The sequence below is a fragment of the Geotrypetes seraphini genome, chromosome 2 (assembly GCF_902459505.1).
Source record: "Geotrypetes seraphini chromosome 2, aGeoSer1.1, whole genome shotgun sequence".
Lineage (NCBI taxonomy): Eukaryota > Metazoa > Chordata > Amphibia > Gymnophiona > Dermophiidae > Geotrypetes > Geotrypetes seraphini.
In genome coordinates this window covers 416,675,171-416,695,483 of record NC_047085.1, presented here as the reverse complement: position 1 = coordinate 416,695,483, position 20,313 = coordinate 416,675,171, and the positions used below count along the sequence as shown (strand labels likewise).

The 20,313-nt window shown below is 42.9% G+C and overlaps 1 protein-coding gene and 1 long non-coding RNA gene across 4 annotated transcripts in view; one reads left to right on the top strand and one right to left on the bottom strand.

Annotated features, from left to right (window-relative positions):
• DYNC1I1 (dynein cytoplasmic 1 intermediate chain 1) overlaps window positions 1-20,313 on the top strand; it is a 587,025-nt gene that overhangs the window by 15,306 nt on the left and 551,406 nt on the right. For all 3 annotated transcript variants that reach the window (XM_033931086.1, XM_033931087.1, XM_033931085.1), the window contains exons 3-4: window positions 7,832-7,946; window positions 10,483-10,573. In XM_033931086.1, coding sequence (XP_033786977.1) covers window positions 7,832-7,946; window positions 10,483-10,573 — 206 coding nt within the window. The remainder of the gene's footprint in view (window positions 1-7,831; window positions 7,947-10,482; window positions 10,574-20,313) is intronic.
• The window catches only part of LOC117354136, a 33,840-nt gene that overhangs the window by 3,159 nt on the left and 10,368 nt on the right, over window positions 1-20,313 (bottom strand). The window lies entirely within an intron of this gene.

Genomic DNA, 20,313 nt, shown 5'->3' with positions numbered 1-20,313 from the left:
CAAGCAGATAAAATTACAGCTGTGACCCTTTCTCAGTATTTAAGTTACATTGTTCAGATTATGAATGAATTGGATCCTCAGATGTTGGTGAGCAGAACTTTACAAGCCTGATTCCTTTTGTGCAACATAAGGGACTCAGCTGTTTTCTGGGGGAATAAAATGCATATGCTGTACTGCTTAAGATGAATCTTGGATGTGGTAAGAGCAGTTAATGTAGCTGGTTTTAAAAAAAGGGTTGGATAAATTCCTGGAGGAAAAGTCTATAGTCTGTTATTGAGAAAGACATGGGAGGAGCCACTGCTTGACCTGGATCAGTGGCATGGAATGCTGATACTCTTTGGGTTTTTGCTAGATACTTGTGACTTGGATTGGCCTCCGTGAAGATGGGATACTGGGCTAGATTGACTATTGGTCTGACCCAGTAAGGCTATTCTTAATCAAAATTTATCTTACTATTATCCAGTTTTATTATAGCTTAAATTTTCAGACTTCTTTTCTGAAAGCCCTTACACTGTACAGGTTGTTTTAAAGTTCTACCACTCTTGGCACTGCCACGGTGGTGCTTTGCAGCTGCTCCCCCCTCCCCCATGAATTATGCCACTCTAGGTGAATGCCTAGAGTTACCATACATCCGGATTTCCTGGACTTGTCCTCTTTTCAGAGGACTGTCCGGATGTCTGGATGGTTTACTAAATCCCGGTAGTTTGTCTGGGTTTTGTACTCTCTGAGTCCAGCCTAAATTTGTCTTTTACCTTCATGTGGGCAGAGGGGGGTCACCCGCGGGTAGAAGCCCTATTAGTCACAGTGCTGCCAGGGTACCGGTGGTCCGGGGGCAAGAGCTCCTGGTGCAAGCTGCTGAAAATTCATTTTTCACTGGCTGTAAATGCCAGGAAAGTCCCCAGCTCTGCCTGAGCTCAGGGCCGCATCTGGAGGGCAGCCAAACATGGCGTCATCGCATCTGTGCATGTTCAGAGATCTTCCAGACGCAGCCCCGACTCAGGCAGAGCTGGGGGCTTTTCCTTTCACTTCCAGCCAATGCCAAATGAGCCTCCAGCAGCTTGCAACAGGAATTCCTACCCCTGGACCACCAGTGCCTGCGGCAGGATCGTAATTGACGTGGCTCCCACCCATAGAAAAGGGAAGGAGATGAGGTTTTATGGGGGCAGGGCTGGAGGCAAGGCCACATGTAATTTATTTTTACATAAGAAATATGGTAACCCTAGGTCTAGAAATAGACAAGTATATGAAGACAGGTTAGTCTCTATAAGGTACCACTTCCTCTGTCAGTTTTTTTTGTTTTCATCTTCTAAATTTGTGCTAGAACTGTTTAAATTTCTTAAATACAAAGGGAATTAGTAAGAATAAGAGCTAATCTTATTTCCAGTGCATTAGGTGAGATATTCTAGACAGATGGGTATTGTTCCCATGGCCATGTGCCATCTGAAGAAGGAATCCACTCTGAATTTTTTATTTGTGCCTGCACTCTACTTCACTGGGCTACTTAGCTCCCTCTACAGTTTTTCCCTTCTGCACGCATGCCTGCAGGAGTGTGTTTGTTCTGCTCTCTACAATTTCTTATTTTATTCAGTGTATTTTTGTCCCTTTTTGGGGGGGTTCTGGTGCTTATAGTGATTATTCAGTTCTGCCTGCATTAAGATCACACGGACTTCGATCTGCAGCTGACAGGCCAATCCCTGGTGGTACCTGTCAGCCAGGCTGCATTTATTTCATAGGAGCTCAGGGTCATCCCCATCTTTCTCCTTTTGCTGAACAAAGGTTCACACACAGGCTGTTTGGTATCCATTGCAGACTCAGAAGTTGCCAGCTGCATCTTCCTACTTCTGTCCATCTCTGAGCACTTCTGTTGGTTCGCAGGGTGGAGGTACAGTCAGGCGTATGGTCAGCATTGCAGAGGCATTCACAGCTACTGCCAGATAGCAGAGGCAGGCTGCAGCACATTTTCAGCACAGGTCACAGTGAGTAAAGGCTGTAACAACCAATGAGATAAATCGGGGGTAGGGTTACCGTATGGCTCCAGAAACAGGAGGACGGATTGAGACATTCAGGTTTTACTTCCATTGGTTTCAATAGAAGTAAAGACCAGTTGTCTCTATCTGTCCTCCTTACTTCCATTGCTTTCAGTAGAAGTAAAACGTGGATGTCGCAATCCGTCCTCCTTTTTCTGGAGCCGTTTGGTAACCCTAATTGGGGGAGGTTTGAAATTCGAAGTTCTGAGGGTTTCTACATGTCCCCTTGTGTCCCCACCTGAAAAATCCTAAAATTGCCATTTTTGAAGTTTGTTTAATATAAAACATTTTGTGTTTTTGGCACGATTTTCTTAATGGTGGCCATCTTGGATTTTTAGCTATCTTTTTTTCAAAAGCTCCCTACTTCTCCAAAACTGCAGTTTTTTGCCTTAAAACTTGTTGGGATGGAGTCCATGGGCTTTCCTGATGTGAATTCTTGCTAGGATTGCACAATTTTAGTATCTCATGAGCATCCTTGCACCATTAGGCGTGGCTGGGAGAGGCGGCAGCATCCAGCTTAGCCTCTCTCATGTTGAAGCAGGTGACCAAATTGTTAACCATTCCTGTTTATAATTGCAGTATATCAAATAAAATAGCTAACTGTAAACAGGTGACCAAACACTCAGTGGGGTGGCCTTCTTTATTTTCGGGGCTTGGCACAACTGCTAGTTCCATGCGCCTAGCTGCGGACCCTCCATAGCCTAAGAAACGCAAAGTTAAGTCATCAAAGGATGACTCTATGTCCCAGGAGCCAGAGGCTCTCTCTGAATTTATGAAACATTTGTGGAATGAGTTTCAAAGCCAGTGTTCTTCCCTTGTGCAGTCCCACTCATCCTCAGAAGCGTCTCTTAGTGGCATAGTTTCTATGGACATGTCCTCATCTCAGTTAGCTGCTGCTCCTATCCTGCCTGATCCTGATCTGGGGGATCCTGCTGATGATGACCAGCTTGCTGACCCTTTATGTACAGGCACAGCGATTCCTGGAACAGGAGATCAGGGACTGTATGCTGGGTCTGTGAAGCCCTCTGGGGTTTTGGAACCTGGGAATGATCCCATGGTTCTGCATTTATTTAAGTCTGCGGCTTTACCAGATCTTATTTCGGAGTTTTTGCAGGAGTTGAATTTAGTCATTCTGCCGGCTCCGTCCACTTCTTGATATGAGCATTCTAATTTCAGAGCAATTTGATTCTCTGGAAGGTGCTCTTAAGCTTGTATCCTCTGCAGCTTCTGGGTCAGCCTAGGGTGGATTCTTTGGTTGCGCAGGTGACTAAGCATACCTCTCTACCCAGTGAAGATGGTGAAGTGCTTAACAATATGCAGGACCGCTGAGTGGATGTGGTTCTCCGGAGACATTTTGATGCAGCTACTTTAGTCATAAAGGCTGCTTCAGTGGTGTCCTTTGTCTCATGCACCAATCTCTCTCGACTGCGCACGCTGGAGAGTGAGGCTATGGATCCTCCTCCTCAACTTCTGGCTGGGTCAGATTATATTGCTGATGCATTGTATGACCTTATGCAGGTTTTGGTAAAGATGTCAGCCTACTTCATTTCTGGATCAGGCAATGAGCTGGTGATTCCACTTCCAAGACTATTTTGACTAGACTTCACTTTAAGGAGCAGTTCTTATTTGGCAAAGGCCTGGATGACCTCATGAATTCTGTGGTGGACTGTCGCCCTAAGACCCAGCCTGACAGCAGACCCAGGACCTCTAAAGGTTCTGGTCGCTCTAATTTTCGTGGTTCCTGTCATGGCCAAATGCCATGTCACAGAGATTTTCCCAGGGCTCCCGGCCCAGGTATGCCGGCTACAAGTGGTTCCAACCTTCCACCTCCTGACCTGCACTCTCTGCCAAAAAGGTGCAATAACACAAGGCCGAGAAATGTGCTTCTACAGCATTCCTGTCCTCCTGGGTTTGCATTTCGTTCGACCAGTGGGCCTTGGACCTTATTCGGTAGGGTTACAAGCTGGAATTTGCCCACCTCTGATGGACTGGTTTGTGGACTCTCCTGTGGGTCGGACTGACTAAGCACTCAAGATTAAAACCACTGTTCAACACTTGCTGGATATTCAAGCTATAGAGCTGGTGCCACCTAAACTCTCGGGCTCAGGCAGATACTCTGTATACTTTATTGGGTGACGGGATAATCATGTGCCAGATGCCAGCGCACCGACAATCCAGCGCCGAAAATTTGGCGCAAGACAGGGGAAAAAATAATTTTTAAAGAGCTCCGACTGGGGGTTTGGGGTGGCAACCCCCATCTTGTGCGCCACTGACTATGAACCACATTATTGTGTCAAAGAAAGGCTCCGAAGGTTCAGCAATTGCAAGCGTACAATAAGTTTGCGATTTTGTTACAATTCCATCTATTGGCAGCCTTCAACATACTGTTAATATGAATGGCACCATGTCATCCTCTTGGAAGCCTTTATGCAGAGTCCCGCAGGAATCACCTTTATCACCTATTCTTTTCAACATCTACATGACTACTTTGAAACTTTTCTGTTTATCCCCCTGCAAAACATTATTTATGTATGCAGACAACATCTTTGTTCTCCTTGAGATAGACTTGAACCTCACTAACCTTGTTGGGAATATAATAGAATGTATAATGAAACTTCACTCTTGGTCCCTTACTGTATAAATGGAACTGAACAAGTCCAAGACAAAGTTACTTTGGCTTGGCCCAAAATTAGAACAGCTACTTTCGTCCATTCTGTTGCGTTCAGGATCCTCACTGCAGATTGAATTCTCAAGTAAAGTTCTGGGTGTCATTATAGATTCAACACTTTATAGATTACCAAAATTTAAGGTCAATCTCAAAACTTTCCTTTTTCAAGATGCGTACGATAAATCCTAATCATAAAATAATAATATAATTTTTTTTTTTTTTTTTTTTTTTTATTTTAGAGCAGTCCACCTTCTTTTTTTTATTATACCCTCACCCCTTATGTGTCATCCCCTTTTCCCTCTATATCCTTTTTTTCCTTCTACAATTATGTAACTTTTTCCCACCTCCCCATTTTTCCTCACTTTCTAGTTTGTCTGTAAATGTCATACGTGTTCACTCTAACTACTCTTTTACACTCTTTTTATTTCTCTCTATTCTATATTAAATTCTTTTTTAATTATTATATAATTGTAAACCGGTCAGATATTCATTTTATGATCGGGTTATTAAAAACTAATAAACTTGGAAACTTGGAAACTTTCATTTAATGACCATCTTAATTCTCTGGTGAAAAAAATGTTTTTTAGTCTCCATATATTGAGGAAAGTGAGATCCTGTTTCCATCATCAACACTTTGCTGTCTTTGTTCAATCAATCATCCTTCGAGGCTAGATTATTGTAATTTGGTCTATTTAAGCTTGACCAAGAAAAGCTTTCAAAGACTTCAACTGATCCAGAATACTGCTGCTAGGCTGATCTTTGCAAAAAGTAAATTTAATCATGTCTCTCCGCTCCTACAAAAACTTCATTGGCTTCCAATAATTTCCAGGTTTTATGTTAAATGTGCCTGCTTAAGATTTAAGATTTTGCATGGCATCCTTCCTCCTTTAATTCCCCTGTTTTGTTTTGGTTTAGTTTAGTTTAGTTTAGAATGCGGCTTTCAAGGTTCCACGCTTTCGCATGGAGACAGTGTGATTCATTATTGCAGCGGTGAGCCCGGGAGAATTCCTTGCCTCTCTGGATCTCACGGAGGCCTACTTGTACAGTCTGATATTTCCAGCCCACCACAAATTCTTGCAGTTTAATGTCCTGGAACAGCATTAACAGTTCTTGGCTGTGGTTTTTGGGCTGGCAATGGCTCCCCATACCTTCACCAAGGTAATGATGGTTGTAGCAGATTACCTGTGAAAAATGGGTCTGCAGGTTCACCCTTACTTGGACGAATGGCTGATCAAAGCTCCCTCATTGTCCGAAGGTTGGTGCATGGTGGATCAGATGATCCAGGTGCCGGAGGACCTGGGCTGTATCATGAACTATAGAAAGATCAATCTGAAGGCCACACAGTAGCTGGAATATCTGGGAGTTCTCTTCAACATGGTTGTGGGCCATGTCTATCTTCAGAGGCACGCAGACTGATGCTATATGCCCAGATTTCTTCCCTTCTGGAGCTGCCATCTCCTTTGGCGTGGGACTATCTTCAAGTCTTGGGGTCTATGGCGGCCACAATAGATATAGTGCCATGGGCAAGGGCGCACATGCGTCCTCTCCAGCATGCCTTACTCTCTCACTGGGCTCCACACAAGGATGCTTTACAGACCTATCTTCCCTAGACTCTGGAGGCTCAGGCCAGCATGGATTGGTAGCTTCTCCTGCAGTCGCTCTGAAGGGGCATTCTGCTGCGGATTGCCTCCTGGATCGTGGTGATGACAGATGCAAGTCTTCAGGGCTAGGGAACCCACTGCAATCATTGTCCCATCCAGGGGAATTTGACACCCTCTCAGAGGAAATGGTCAATCAACCAGTTGGAGCTGAGAGCCATTCAGCTGGCCCTGATGTGATTGCAGAAGACTCTGGAGGGCCAAGTGGTCAGGGTCTTCTCCGACAATGCGACGGCAGTAGCCTATGTCAATCACCAGGGAGGGAACAAGGACACCCCTCTGGCTCAGGAAGCCCTTCCTCTTTTTCTATGGTCAGAACCTTACCCCCAGGTGCTATCAGCAGTGCATGTGGTGGGAGTCAACAATGTTCAAGCTGACTTTCTCAGGAGATAGCCTATGGATTCGGGCAAGTGGGCTCTGTCTGCAGTGACGTTCTGAGCCATAGTGCGGTACTGGGGATGGTACTGCTTTGACCTCATGGCCATGGCACAGAACAATAAAGCGGATCCAGACCACATTTTGAAGAAACTTGATGCATTCAGAGTGCTTCTTCGCTACCTTGAGGTCACTAACAAATAATAAAAAAATTTTGTCTCTCTGATCATCTACTTATGCTGACTCATTCTGTTAAGTGTGGCACTCCTGCTTCCAAGACTACAATTTCTAGATGTATTCATAGGGCCATTATGTCAGCCTTTATTCTTTCTGGGAAACAGTCTCCCATTTCCATCAAGGTGTATTCTACCAGGAGTGTGGCTTCTTTGCGGGCAGAAGATAGAGCTGTCTCCCCTGAGGAGATTTGCAGGTAAGCAATGTGGTTCGCTACACACATTTGCCAAATTTTACAAAGTGGATGTAGCAGCGAGACAGGACTCTGCCTTTGGGTCCTCGGTCTTATGGACCAGCGCAGCAAGCCCACCCTAGCTTTTTGGGAACTGCTTTTGTACATCCCATCTGTCTAGAATGTCTCACCTATTGCACTAGAAAAGGAGATTATGTACTTACCCTGGTAAGCTCTATTCCAGTAGATAGGCGAGACATTCTAGACTCCCGCCCTGTCCTTCCTGTGCCTGCCTACTGTCTCAAACTGTTTATGCTTCTCCAAATTGTTTCTTGGATGCCTGTCAGTCCTTGAGGAGAGAACGGTTGTTGCTGAACTTGATTGCCATAGGTGTCTCTACATAACGTTTATTTAGTAGCTCTCGTTGCATGGGTTCTAAGTGTAGAGGGAGCTAAGGAGCACAGTGAAGTAGATTCCTTTTGCAGATGTCACGCGGCCATGGGGACACTACTCATCTGTCTAGAATGTCTCACCTATCTACTAGAAAAGAGCTTTAGACTGTGCCACTGTTTATATTTCTGATGTGTGCACAGAAATCTCTGCTTTCAACTGGGACCATCAAAATGTTTGCAGATTTGATAGGGGAACACAGACATTCTTTCTGTGAATATTTAAACTGTTTATGTCATTCGTAAAGGTGGAACTTCAGCAAAACAAAGACCTTACCCAAGAGGACTCTGATCTAGATCGCAAGCGAAGGGAGACGGAGGCATTACTGCAGAGTATTGGTATATCACCAGAACCGCCTTTAGGTACTTGGATGTTAATTTCCTACATACTTTCACATTGCAGTGTGCCTAAGACACCTGACAGGATTAATTAATATAACCCTACTTATATTTCAATTACAATGTCTGTCTGAGATCTTGATCTTTAGAGTATAAGAATTCAGTGTTCATAGTATTTTCTCTAATTCTATTACCGTGTTTCCCCCCAGATAAGACAGTGTCTTATATTAATTTTGGGTCCAAAAAATACATTAGGGCTGAACGCTAATGCATGCATGTTAGTCTATGGACACGTTAGCATTTAGCACGCGCTAATTGGTTAGCGCACCTTAGTAAAAGATGGGGTAAGTCTGTCCCCATACGCTTTATGCCAAAGACCACTAACCAATTTTGTAGCATCCCTCTGGACCAACTCCATCCTATTTATATCTCTTTGAAGGTGCAGTCTCCCGAACTGCATACAGAATTCCAAGCATCCTCCTGGCTTTGACAGTCACCTGTTTTGCTACTTAAGATTATCAGACACAATCACCCCCCAAGCCCCGCTCATCTTTCACAGAAGTACTTTGTCTCCTATACTAAATTGTTCTCTTGGATTTTTGCAGCCCAAGTGCCGTACAACAACCCAACCAGGCTTAGTGTATGCCCACATAAAACAAAACATTATACCATACAGAGGGTACTTGTCACCAAAAATGAAAGAAGCAAAGGGGACTTCAGCAATGTCCTAGCTAGAATAAAAGCTGGTCTAACTAATACGGCTCAATTGGTGGGTGAACCCACTTAATCTGCCACCTCACCCCTGAAACACTACATCCTCAGACCCCTTGCTTCTCTCAAATATATAACATTTTATCCAATTACTTTATTAGATAGTACATCTAGCTGCATTGCTCACATTACTTGCGCAGCCTAAAACTGGCTCGACTGGACAGCCCATTTCACATGTTTGTAAATGAGGATATAAGGCTATGGGATTAGTGCATAAAAGAGTGACGAGATGGTGAGAGCTTCTCCTGAACAAGCCCGTGTGAAATGAGCAGAGAGTGTGGTGGACTGGTTAGAGCTAAGCCTCGGTACCTTCAGCTTGTGGGTTCAAATCCCATGCTGCTCCTTGAGACCCTGGACAAGTCATTTAATCCTCCACTCCCCCAGGTTCATTAGATAGACTGTGTGCCAGCAGGGACAGATAGGGAAAATGCCTGAGTACCTTATTTGTAACCCATTCTCAGCTCCTTTGGGAGAACAGGCTACAAAATAGAATAATGCCTAGCACGCTCATATGTTCATAATTGTTGATGGCAGTTCCAATTACATGCAAAAGTGCTATTATTTTCTGACACGCTCACAGTTGGCACCTATCTTTGGATGCTAGTTTATAGAATTGCCCTTTGCGTGCATACTTGCATGCTCTACTCACACTCCATCCAAACACCAACCCTGTGCACGCCCTTCATGTCATGGTGTATATTTTTCAACTGGTTCGTATTCTGTAAGGAGTCATTTCCGTGTAAGGGATTAAAATACTCCAAAGTGGGTACCCTCTTTCTGGTGATATTCATCTGCCTTACAGATTGTCTTCAGCAGGGATAAACTAACCATAAAAACTGACATGAACTAATTTGACAGTGGTGGTGATGGTCAGTGACAAACCCATATGCTTGGTGCTAACAACTATCTGGTCGATATTCAAAATGATTTAACCAGCCAGAAACAGCTGCTGTTCGGTTAAGTCGCTTGATCAGGGCTATCTATTAATTTTCAGCAGCCCTTTTGTGGTTATCACCGCTTGAAAATTAGCAGTTAGCGCCTAAGTGAAAGCTGGCTACTTTGGGGATGTTCCAGGGGCAGAGACAAAACTTGGCCAGTTAGGCACCGATATCCAGCACTTAACTTGCCAGGGTGACCCCATAAATCAGACCACATGAAACACAGTCCTTTTTGTGGCAACCCATGGCCGCTTAAGTTCTGAATATCGACTTAATCAGCCATGTATTAGCCGGTGCCACATAAACTGGATAGTCAGTGCCGAAGCCCAGACGTGGCTCAGCATTGGTGACCTGGGAATGACGCCAGCAGCAGTCAGCAAAACATTCACTGCCTGCTGAATATTTACTCCTATATTTAACTTGGTGCTGGGTATACATATTTTTAATTTAAATGCTGTCTCTGGCCATTGTTTAAATTTGCTACCGCCACTGCTAAATATTGCCCACAGTGTTTATTGTTCATTAAAAATATCAGAACATTTTTGTTTTTTACACCCTAATGAAATTTTTCTTTACCTGTTTGTGAGAGTTTACCTTCAGTCCTGTCAAAATTCATCTTTTATTTCCATTTTAGCAGTATTTAAACATTCACTTGGCTTTCTTCTTGTTCTTTTCTTTCCTGTCTTTCCCCTTTTATGCTTTTACCATGCAAATTTCCTTTACTCATTCAACCCCTGTTTTTGTTTTTGTTTTTTTTGCTTTTGCTGATTTTGATTTTACCTGACACTGCTGTTCTTCAGTGCAGCCGATGCATTTTGTAACATGGGATACCTGTTATTTTCATTATTTAGTCCCAACCCCTATGTCTCCCTCCTCGAAATCAGCGAGCACTCCGAGTGAAGCTGGCAGCCAGGACTCAGGAGACTGTGGACCGCTGGGAAGGTAAGAAAGTGTTCTAGACTCTGCAGTGAGTCATTCTTTGTACCATTAGCTTGGTCTGCTTTGCATCAAACACTTTGGTTTGCAGCCTTGGCTCTGCTAGCCTCAGCTTAAATTGCAAAAATAGCTCAAAGTTTAAGGACCGCAAAATTAGGGCATAAAATTAAATGCTAAAAGCACATTGCCTATTAGTAGCAGTATCAAAATGGTACATTATTTTCCCACTGCATTAATCCATTAACACCCGCTCCCCTTTTTACAAAACCATAGTGCGTTTTTTTAGTGTCGACCATGGCGGTAACAGCTCTGATGCTTATTTGAATGAGTGTCGGAGATGTTACTGCTGCAGCTGGCGCTAAAAACTGCACTACGGTTTTATAAGGGGGGGGGGGGTGAATTTCCCTTAAGTTGTAGATATGAAAAAATTTTAATGCGACTCTAAACATTTGCCAAATAAACATTGTAAGACTTCTGCCCTATTGTAACAATATACATATTAATGATTTCTCACATTATTTTTCTCTTTCAGAATCTGGAGGAAAATTAATGTCTTGAGCATTAAGGGTCAGATATACTTGGCATTTTTACTGTGAAAACAGAATAGAGAGAGCCTTTCAGTAGCTCAAGTCCAAAATACACTTTCAAAATTGTACAAGCAAATCGACTTGCAAGCATTTTGCTCTCAATTTAACCCCAAATTTGCCAATCCTTAAATCAGACCCTTTCATGTTTTATTGTTAAGTCTGGAATGATCATGCATGCTGCATTCTTAAGTTGCACTTTTTTAAAAGCAATACTGCCATAGGCATCGGAATGGGGGAGGCCACAGGGGCCATGGCCTCCTCAAAACTTGTCAATCGAAAATATGGCTCTCCTGACTCCTCCACCTACCAGCAGCCAGCGGCACAATGAAGCAAGCCTCCTGCTGTTAGCCTGTCCTGGAAGTGTCTTTCTGCAGCACTTTCTCTTCCCGTGTAGGCAGTACGCTGCAGAAAGAATACTTTTGGGGCAGGCTGACAACAGGAGGCTGGCTTCATTGCACTGCTGGCTGCCCAAAGATTTTAAATTACAGTGGCAGGGAGGTGGTAGGTGGGAGATTTGGGAACTGGGGAGAAGTCTTACCACAGGATCCAACTGAGGAGGGGGATGGGGTTGGGAATGAGGGAAGGAGAAATGCTGCACGGGCTGTGGGAGAGGGGTGGTAGGTTGGGAAAGCAAAGGTTTGGGAAAGTAGGGAAAGACAGATTCTGCATGGGCTGGGAGGGGGTTTGGAAGGACAGATGCGGTATGGGCTGGGAGTTAGAAAGGGAGGGGAAGAGAGATGCATGGGTAGGGTAGTGGGAAGGGAGGGAAAGAGAGATGCTGCCGGTGGGTGAGGGAAGAGAAAAAGAAAATGCTTTGACATAGGTGTGTGGAGTGGGAGAAAAAGAGAGATGGTATACATGGAGGAAGGAAGAAAGAGGGAGAATTGTTGGACATGATAATTATGAAGAGAGGGAGGGAGAAATGTTACACTGGGAGGAGAGATGACTCAAAGAAGGGAGAGTTGTCAGATTCTGGAGAAGGGTGATGGGAGTGAAGAGAGAGATGTCAGACCACTGGAATGGGAAGGAAAGAGAAAGAGATGCCAGACCACAGAATGGAAGGGAAGGAGGGAAGAGAGAGATGCCAGACTGCAGGGAGGAGAGATGCCAGACCACAGAAAGGAGAGGAGAGAAGGAGAGAGAGGTTAGGCAACAGGAAGAGGGAGAGAAAGAGAGAGAGATACCAGACCATGGGAGAAGATAGAGATTCCAGGCTATGGGAAGGAGAGGAAAAAGATGCCAGACCATAGGAGGGAGGAAGGGGGGGGGGGGAAGATAGATATGTCTGATCACGGGAGACAGAGGGATGAGATGGTGCACAGGGATGGAGGGGAAGGGGAGACAGAGATAACAATGGCAGGGAAGAGATTAGTAGAAATGCTTCTTATGAATAGATAGGAATAGGGGAGAAGAAAGAGGAAGGAGATAGTACACATGGATAGATGGGAAGTAGAGAAGTTTTGAGAGGAAAGCAGAAAAATGGAAGAAAGTTGAATGTTAAAAGTTAATGCTAAAGATGGGCAGAAAGTGAAGAAGGAGAGAAAAACAGCAAATGGATAAGGTGGCCCTAGATACACAGTTAAGAGCACAGACAGCAGGAAGTGTAGCTAGAGATTGGGAAAAGATGGTTAAAAAATCAAATCAAATCAAAATAAATAAAATAAAATAAAATAAAAATAAAAGGTAGAGGAAATGATTTTATTTTCAATTTAGTGATAGAAATGTCAGTTTTGAGAATTTACATCTGCTGTCTATATTTTGCACTGCTCAGGAAGAAATGCATTTGTTTCTATTTCTCAGAGGTTGTACTGCATGCAGAGTCTTGCATCTTACGGTTTCGTTTGTATATATTAGTTTGTGATCCTATATTTGCATAGGAGTTATCTGTGTTCTATATGTGTGACCAAGGCCAGGTGTTCTGATAAGAATAAATGTTGAGAAACATACAGTGTGCTTTGTGTAGTTTAATTTTGTGGTTAACTATTATGTGTTGTTAATAAGATTATATTGTGTGTATATATGAAAAATGAATGGAAAAAAATGCTATTACAATTAGTACTACGTATTATGGAGGTTGAGTCTGGGGTGCAGCTTGAGTGGGGTCTGGGGTGGAGCTTTTGGACCCCTCCAAACAAAAAAGCATTCCGCTGCCTATGTTTACTGCTGTGTATATGCGAGAAAAAGCATGAGTAAAATGAACAAGTACTGTGTCACTGGATTTGTCTGTTTTGTAAAGGAATGTGTTCTACAGACTAATGCTGGCTTTTACAAAGCTGCGGTAGAGATTTCTACTGCAGGCCGGTGAGGTAAATGCTCCAGTGCTCATAGAATTCTTATGAGCTTTAGAGTATTTTCCTTGCCAGCCCACAGTAGAAACCTTTACTTTGGCTTCGTAAAAGGCTTGTGTGCTATGCTGTTTGTAGCCTAACTACTTGGATTTTTTTGTGACTTCTATGTTTTTATATTTAAGACAGCCAAGGACCCTATAAGACCCCTGAGGAAGGCATTTTATTATGTTTTATAAATGTTGGGTCATTTGTATTTTATACATTATTTGATTTTTTTTTATTTTGTGGGTCACTTGTGATTGTATATACCTTATGTGGATTGTTTTTTAAGATTATTTATTGTTTTTAAGTTATTTGGTTGCTTATTAAACTACAAACTGGTACATTTGATCTGTTACACAATCTTTTTGTTGTTTTGCTGCATCATAGCAAAATTTACAGCCATGCTAGAAAGGGGCTTTAGTGCATGGGAATGTCTCACGTAAAGACACACTAAAATCATTTCTTAGAACAGCTCAGTAAAAGAGCCTCTTAATTACTTCTGTTGAGATAGCATAAATCGGTGTACCTTTCACTGGTTTCCCAACAGGTTTCTCAGAATTTTACAAATTTTTACAGTATATAGTGATCTGATCACAACATTCCCTCAGCAATTTTGAAGCTTGGAGATCTTTGGACTCTTTTTTTTTTTTGCTGAGCCTCCACTGACACAGGTCACTGATACCAGATGTAGAGAGAAGGTGCCTATCAACTATAGCTGTATTTGCAAATGAATTTGAGGTGCTGGTTTTTGAGGTCTAAGTTTCGCTGTATAAAACTGTTTTTGACATAATAGAGTTTGTTTTTGGATAACTGAAGATAGATCGAAACCTGTGATATTTTGCCAGTTTATGGGAGTTTTCAGATACTGGAATTTCAAATAATACTGGTCAATAAGCATTTTACTACTGGAGTTCTGTCACATGTACCTTAACAAGGGCCACATGTTGACTCTAAATCTGAAAACAGTTTTCATCTATCACATCCTGTTTGTAAGTTGTGCGTCTGTTTGTGTTTAGATCATTTTCGTCAACGCTACCGTGAAGTGTCAGTATTTTACTGTTTTTGTAACACAATATTACATTTTAGGACAGCTCATCGATCACATATACCAGTAACACTGACATTCGCATCACTCCTCATATAATCATTACTAAATAAAGACGCAATAACCCTTAGTAATGGCAAAGCATGGGCCGCAGCTTTATTAAAATTATCCATCAATGAATTCATATAAATATAACATTTTCATACATAAATAATTCAGTGTAGCTTAACAACCATAAACCTTTAAGCTATTCGGTGTCGAACTAGCTCAACTCACAAAACTCAAACCCCTTGATGCTAATCATTGTCGAATTAGCCAAGCTCACCAAATTCATCACATTCCAGCAAACTCCAGCAAGACTCGCAGTGTCGCAGAGTCATGCCGGCCACCCATGGCGGTTCCGTACATGAGCAGAATAAGCACATATAATACATAACTTTATAAGCCACACTGTCCACAATTCACTCCATAACACATTTCTGCCATAAGTGGTGAGTGCCTCGCACCGCTCCCCCCCCCCAAAAAAAAAACTGCGACCATGCTGCCCATCATAACAAGCTTCCAACAGGTCTTGTATAGAACTCAAAAAAATATCAAGACCAATATCGGATAAATGCACGCTTTCCGATCTGCACATACCAAGACAGTCAACTGCAATCAAATCATGACATAATGCTAACCCACCAATAGAAACAATGAACCGAGAAACTGCAGAATTCACTCTTTTTCTCAAACGCTCAATACCTTCAACCTTGAGCGCATCCCTCCAAACAATCTGAGGAATAATGCAAGACCAGACCAAAAGTGTGCCAGGAAAATAACTGGCTACCAACAATAAGTCCCGCTTTATGCACTGGATCAAATCAACCGCTTTTACCCTACAAAGATCATTCCCAACAACATGAAACACAATCAATTGAGAACAGGAAAATCTTCTTGCTTGCAGCAAGGTCGGAAGAACTTGGTCCCAGCACATGCCTCGGAGTCCCAGCCAATGAATTCAAACTCCATAATGAACAAGGCCCAGATTCGAACCCCAGCAAGATTCCAATGCTCATTTCTGAGCCCAAAAGATGTAAGAATGGCTACATAACCACATACAGTTATCAGGCAGTAAAGGACCTGCAGAAAAAAACTTAAGCAGCAAGAAAATCATTCACAAACAGGCCGCACATAGCATTTATAACATGCAGAACACCAATGCCCAATTTTACATAACAGGGAAGGAGAAGACCCCCGCTCAGCCGATTAAGAAGCAGCCCCAATACAGAAGGAATGTGTCCCAAATGGATCCGGTCACATCCCACCACCACAAGACACATCTTCAAAATTGCAGAAAATTGAAAACGTATCAATGGTGTGCCATTGGCATGAATAAGCCAATACAAACCCCCTGGTGGGCGCACTGCAGCATAGGATAATGCACACTGCACAGGACACAAGGCACCATCCGACAGAGCCCGCAAATAAACATAGGATCTTCTGCCAAAAGGATCTGTCTTTGAACGCTGTATATGCAAACACAAACAGCACCACCCAAAAACACATCAGATACCAAGAGGCCAGTGTTACTAACTGTAGACTTCGCCAGAGCTACGAACTCACCGACTCTCAAAGCTGCGAAGAAGGCAACACTAAAAGCCACCCGGAAAAACAAAACTTCAAAGCCATCTCTACAAACCCCAGACAAAACATCACATAATTGCTTCAATAAAATTGGTAAAATAGGCAAACGCTCAGGCCTACCAGACCTAATAGGAATAGAGCGCTGAAAGCCAACCAACAATTTCCTCACTAAAAATGAAGCACAAAGATTTGGATACCCTAGCAGCTGTGCCAAAAAAAACTACGCTGGCTAAAGAGAAACGAGCTACCCCAAAAGACCAGCCCCGCTGCTTAGCAAAAACCAAGAAGTGTACCAGGAGAGATACTGAAAAGGGCATAACACCCAATGCAGATGTGGCATTCAAAAACTCCAGGAAATGTCGCCAGCCAGACTGATAAGAATTCCACGTATTCTCAGCCAAGGAATTCCTCAGTAACTCTTCCAATGATCCAGCAAACAGGTCCAAAGTTTTGCAGGCATGACCACAGGTTCTTCATCTGCCGCAGGCACCAAAGCCCGGAAACGGGCCCAGCAAACAGGCATCAGCAATCTCATTCAGGAAACCAGGGACATGTTTAGCAGAGAGTGTGACATTAAGCTGTAAACAGCGCAAAACAATGAGCCTCAAAAGCTCAACCAATAATGGACAATGAGCAGATTGAGCATTAAGTGCCTGAACTACAGCAATGTTATCAGAAAAAAACACCACCCTCCTATTAGCCAACTTGCTCCCCCAAATTATCGTAGCCACAAAAACGGGAGACAGAATTGCCACACAACGGCAAAAAAACCAACCCATCGGGATAACCCAGGAAGCAAAATTGAAATGACCCACCAGAGACTGAATTTCCCGCAATGTCAATTTAGATTTCTGCAATGTGGCCTGGATAGCCACTCGCATAGCAGCCACCTTAATTACATTACATTACATTACATTAGGGATTTCTATTCCGCCATTACCTTGAAGTTCAAGGTGGGTCACAAAAGATTTATCAAGGATGTATTACAACAAGAACTTACTAGAAAAAAAAAAATTTGGACATTTTCAAAGAGAGTAAGAAATGTGTATGGTTATTCGTTTGGGTAGTTGGCTTTAGTGAGAGGTGGTGATTGAAACTTGCAGTGTTATTTCTTTTTTCAGGGCTTTCTTGAAGAGTATGGTCTTTATTTCTTTTCTAAAAGTCTTGTAATCGAGGGATGCCATCAGTAGATTGGCGATTTGGTTGTCTAGTTTGGCTGCTTGAGTGGCCAGGAGGCCATCATATAGTTTTATCTGTTTGACCTCCTTAATTGGGGGGTATGAGAAAGGGGTGTGAGTTTTCCTATGTCTGGTTGAGGTGTTGTGGATGAGGCGGTTATTCAGGTAGATTGGACTGTCTCCGTATAAAGTCTTAAATAGTAGACAGTAGAATTTAAATTGTATTCTTGCTGGTATTGGAAGCCAATGTGATTTGAGATATGCTTCTGTAATGTGGTCATGTTTCTTCAATGAGTAGATGAGTCGTAGTGCTGTGTTTTGGATAGTTTGTAGTTGTTTTGTTATAGTTGCAGGGCAAGGGAGATAGAGGATGTTGCAGTAGTCAAGTAGGCCTAGTATTAGGGACTGAACTATGAGCTGGAATTGAGTTTTTTCAAAGAATTTCCAAATTTGTCTTAAGTTTCTCATGACTGAGAATGATTTTTGTATTGTTTTATTGATTTGTGGTTGCATGGTGCAGCATCTGTCGATTGTTATTCCTAGTAATTTTAGGGTGGCTTGAATGGGGTAGTTGATTGCGTTGATTTCAATGTTGGATAAGGTTGGTATTTTGTTGTTTTCTAGGAGGATGAATTTAGTTTTATCTGGGTTCAATTTCAGTTTGTGATCTTTCATCCAGGTTGCTACTGATTTTAGTGTTTGGTTTATTGTGTTTTTCATGGAGAGTTTTGGTTGATCGAAGGGTATGAGAATGGTAATGTCATCTGCATAGCTGTAGGAGGTTATGCCATATTTGTCCAGGTGTGAGCTGAGGGAGGCTGTATAGAGGTTGAATAGAGTCGGTGATAGAGGGGATCCTTGGGGAACTCCGCAGGGGTTTGACCAGGGTTCAGATTTTTCTTTGTCTGATTTTACTCTATAGATTCTTGATTTAAGGAATCCTTCAAACCATGAGTATACTTTATCTGTGTTACCTATTGTATCTAGGATTTGTAGTAGTATGTTATGGTCCACCAAGTCGAATGCAGCGGTCAGGTCTAGTTGTATGAGCATCATTTTTTCCTGAGCTGAGGTGTTGTCTGGCTGTGTCCAGGAGAGATCCTAGTAGTGTTTCTGTGCTGAAGTTGTTTCTGAAGCTGGATTGCATGAGATAGAGTATGTTTTGGTTTTCTAGGTAATTGGAGAGGAATCTGGCAACTAGTTCTTCTATTATTTTGTCATAAAGCGGAATCGAGGCAATGGGTCTGTAGTTGGTTGTTTGGTCTATCGGTCCTTTGGGGTCTTTGAGGATCGGGGTGATGATGATTTCGCTGAGGTTGGTTGGGTAGTGGCCGTTTATGAGCGAGATTTGTATCCAGTTCAGAAGAAGAGCGCTGAATTTTGTGCTGGATGTTTTTAGGAGATATGGTGGGTAGTTGTTAAGGTCACAGGATGCACAGCTGTATTTTTTGTAGTATTTGTTGAATTTGGGCCATTGAATGTTGAGGAACTGAGACCATATTCTTAATACCAGGCAAACGAGACTCCATACGCATAGAGTCCAATTCCACCCCTAGAAAAACTAAGGAAGTTGCTGGCCCTTCAGATTTGTCCAACGCTAGGGGAACACCCAAATTCTGAGTTACCACCAAGTCAAAACACTGAGAAGAACTAGCCGGACCCCCAAACAAAAAATCATCAAGATAATGCACAATGTTTCCACATCCAGAAACACATTCAGTAACCCAATGAATAAAAGTCGAAAATGCCTCAAAATAAGAACAAGAAACAGAGCAACCCATGGCATATATCTGTCAAAATAAAATTGATGCTCAAACTGAAAACCAAGTAAATGAAAAGAATCTGGATGCTCAGCAAGTAAACGAAAAGCTGACTCCATGTCAGCTTTAGCAAAAAGCGCACCCAGGTTACGAAGCATAGCAATGGCCACATCAAAAGAAGTATACTGCACAAAACCAAAAAAGGGAGTCATTAAAAGAATTCACACTACAGCCCAAAGGAAAAGATAAATTATGAATAAGCTGGAATTTGCTCAGCTCCTTTTTAGGAACAACACCCAAAGGTGATACAACCAAATCAGGAAAAGGCAGATAAAAATGGGCCAGCAATCCTCCCCAACTCCAATTTCTCCTGCAACTTTGTACATACCACATCCGCATGCCTCTCAATAGAAGGAGAATTATAACAATGACGAGCAAGGGGTGGACCAGCAAAAGGAATCACAAAACCAAAATGAAAACTTTCCCCAAGCAGCTGGGCAAATCCTCCAAAGAGTACAAACCCAACCACAAATCAAGCACAGGCAAATTAATAGGTGACTCTGCTTTGACCTGGCAAACTTCCACCAAAGGACCCGGCACTCCATACCCCTGCCCCGCGACCGCCTGCTCCAGCAATGAAACAACAAAATGCTGGGTGGACACTGGAACATTGACTACACCAATGTTTCAATTTACAAACTGCTCAGTCACAATGCCCGGAATTGAACTAGAAGCAGAAGGTACCCCCTGCGGCCCGGGCCCCAGGCAATCCAAAAGTCTCACCGCGTCCGGAATTGCAAAGAGGCACCCGTGGACCAAAAGAGATGGAAACCCTACTGAAGGAGGGTCTCCCGTGACAGCAGACCCAGCTCCCCCTCTGAGAAGAAAAGGATCCAGCACAAGCCTGCATCATCTCCGCAAGCCATAAATCAACATCCCTATACCCTCACACCCATGATTTATCTGTAACCAGACTCTTAAGAAATTGCTTTTCATAGTTTAACAATGAACAACCGCCATAAATCCTAAATGCCTGCAAAATAAGATCAGAGTATTTCAACAAGCCTGCATACAACCCCTGTCGTGCTGCCACAACCACAGAAGCATAAATATTAAAACCCAGCAACCAATTCATAATGGCTCTAGGCACACGATAACGACTACGGTGCCCGTCTGCCTTACTAGCATCTTTTTTCTTATTCATCTTATCCTGCTCCTTT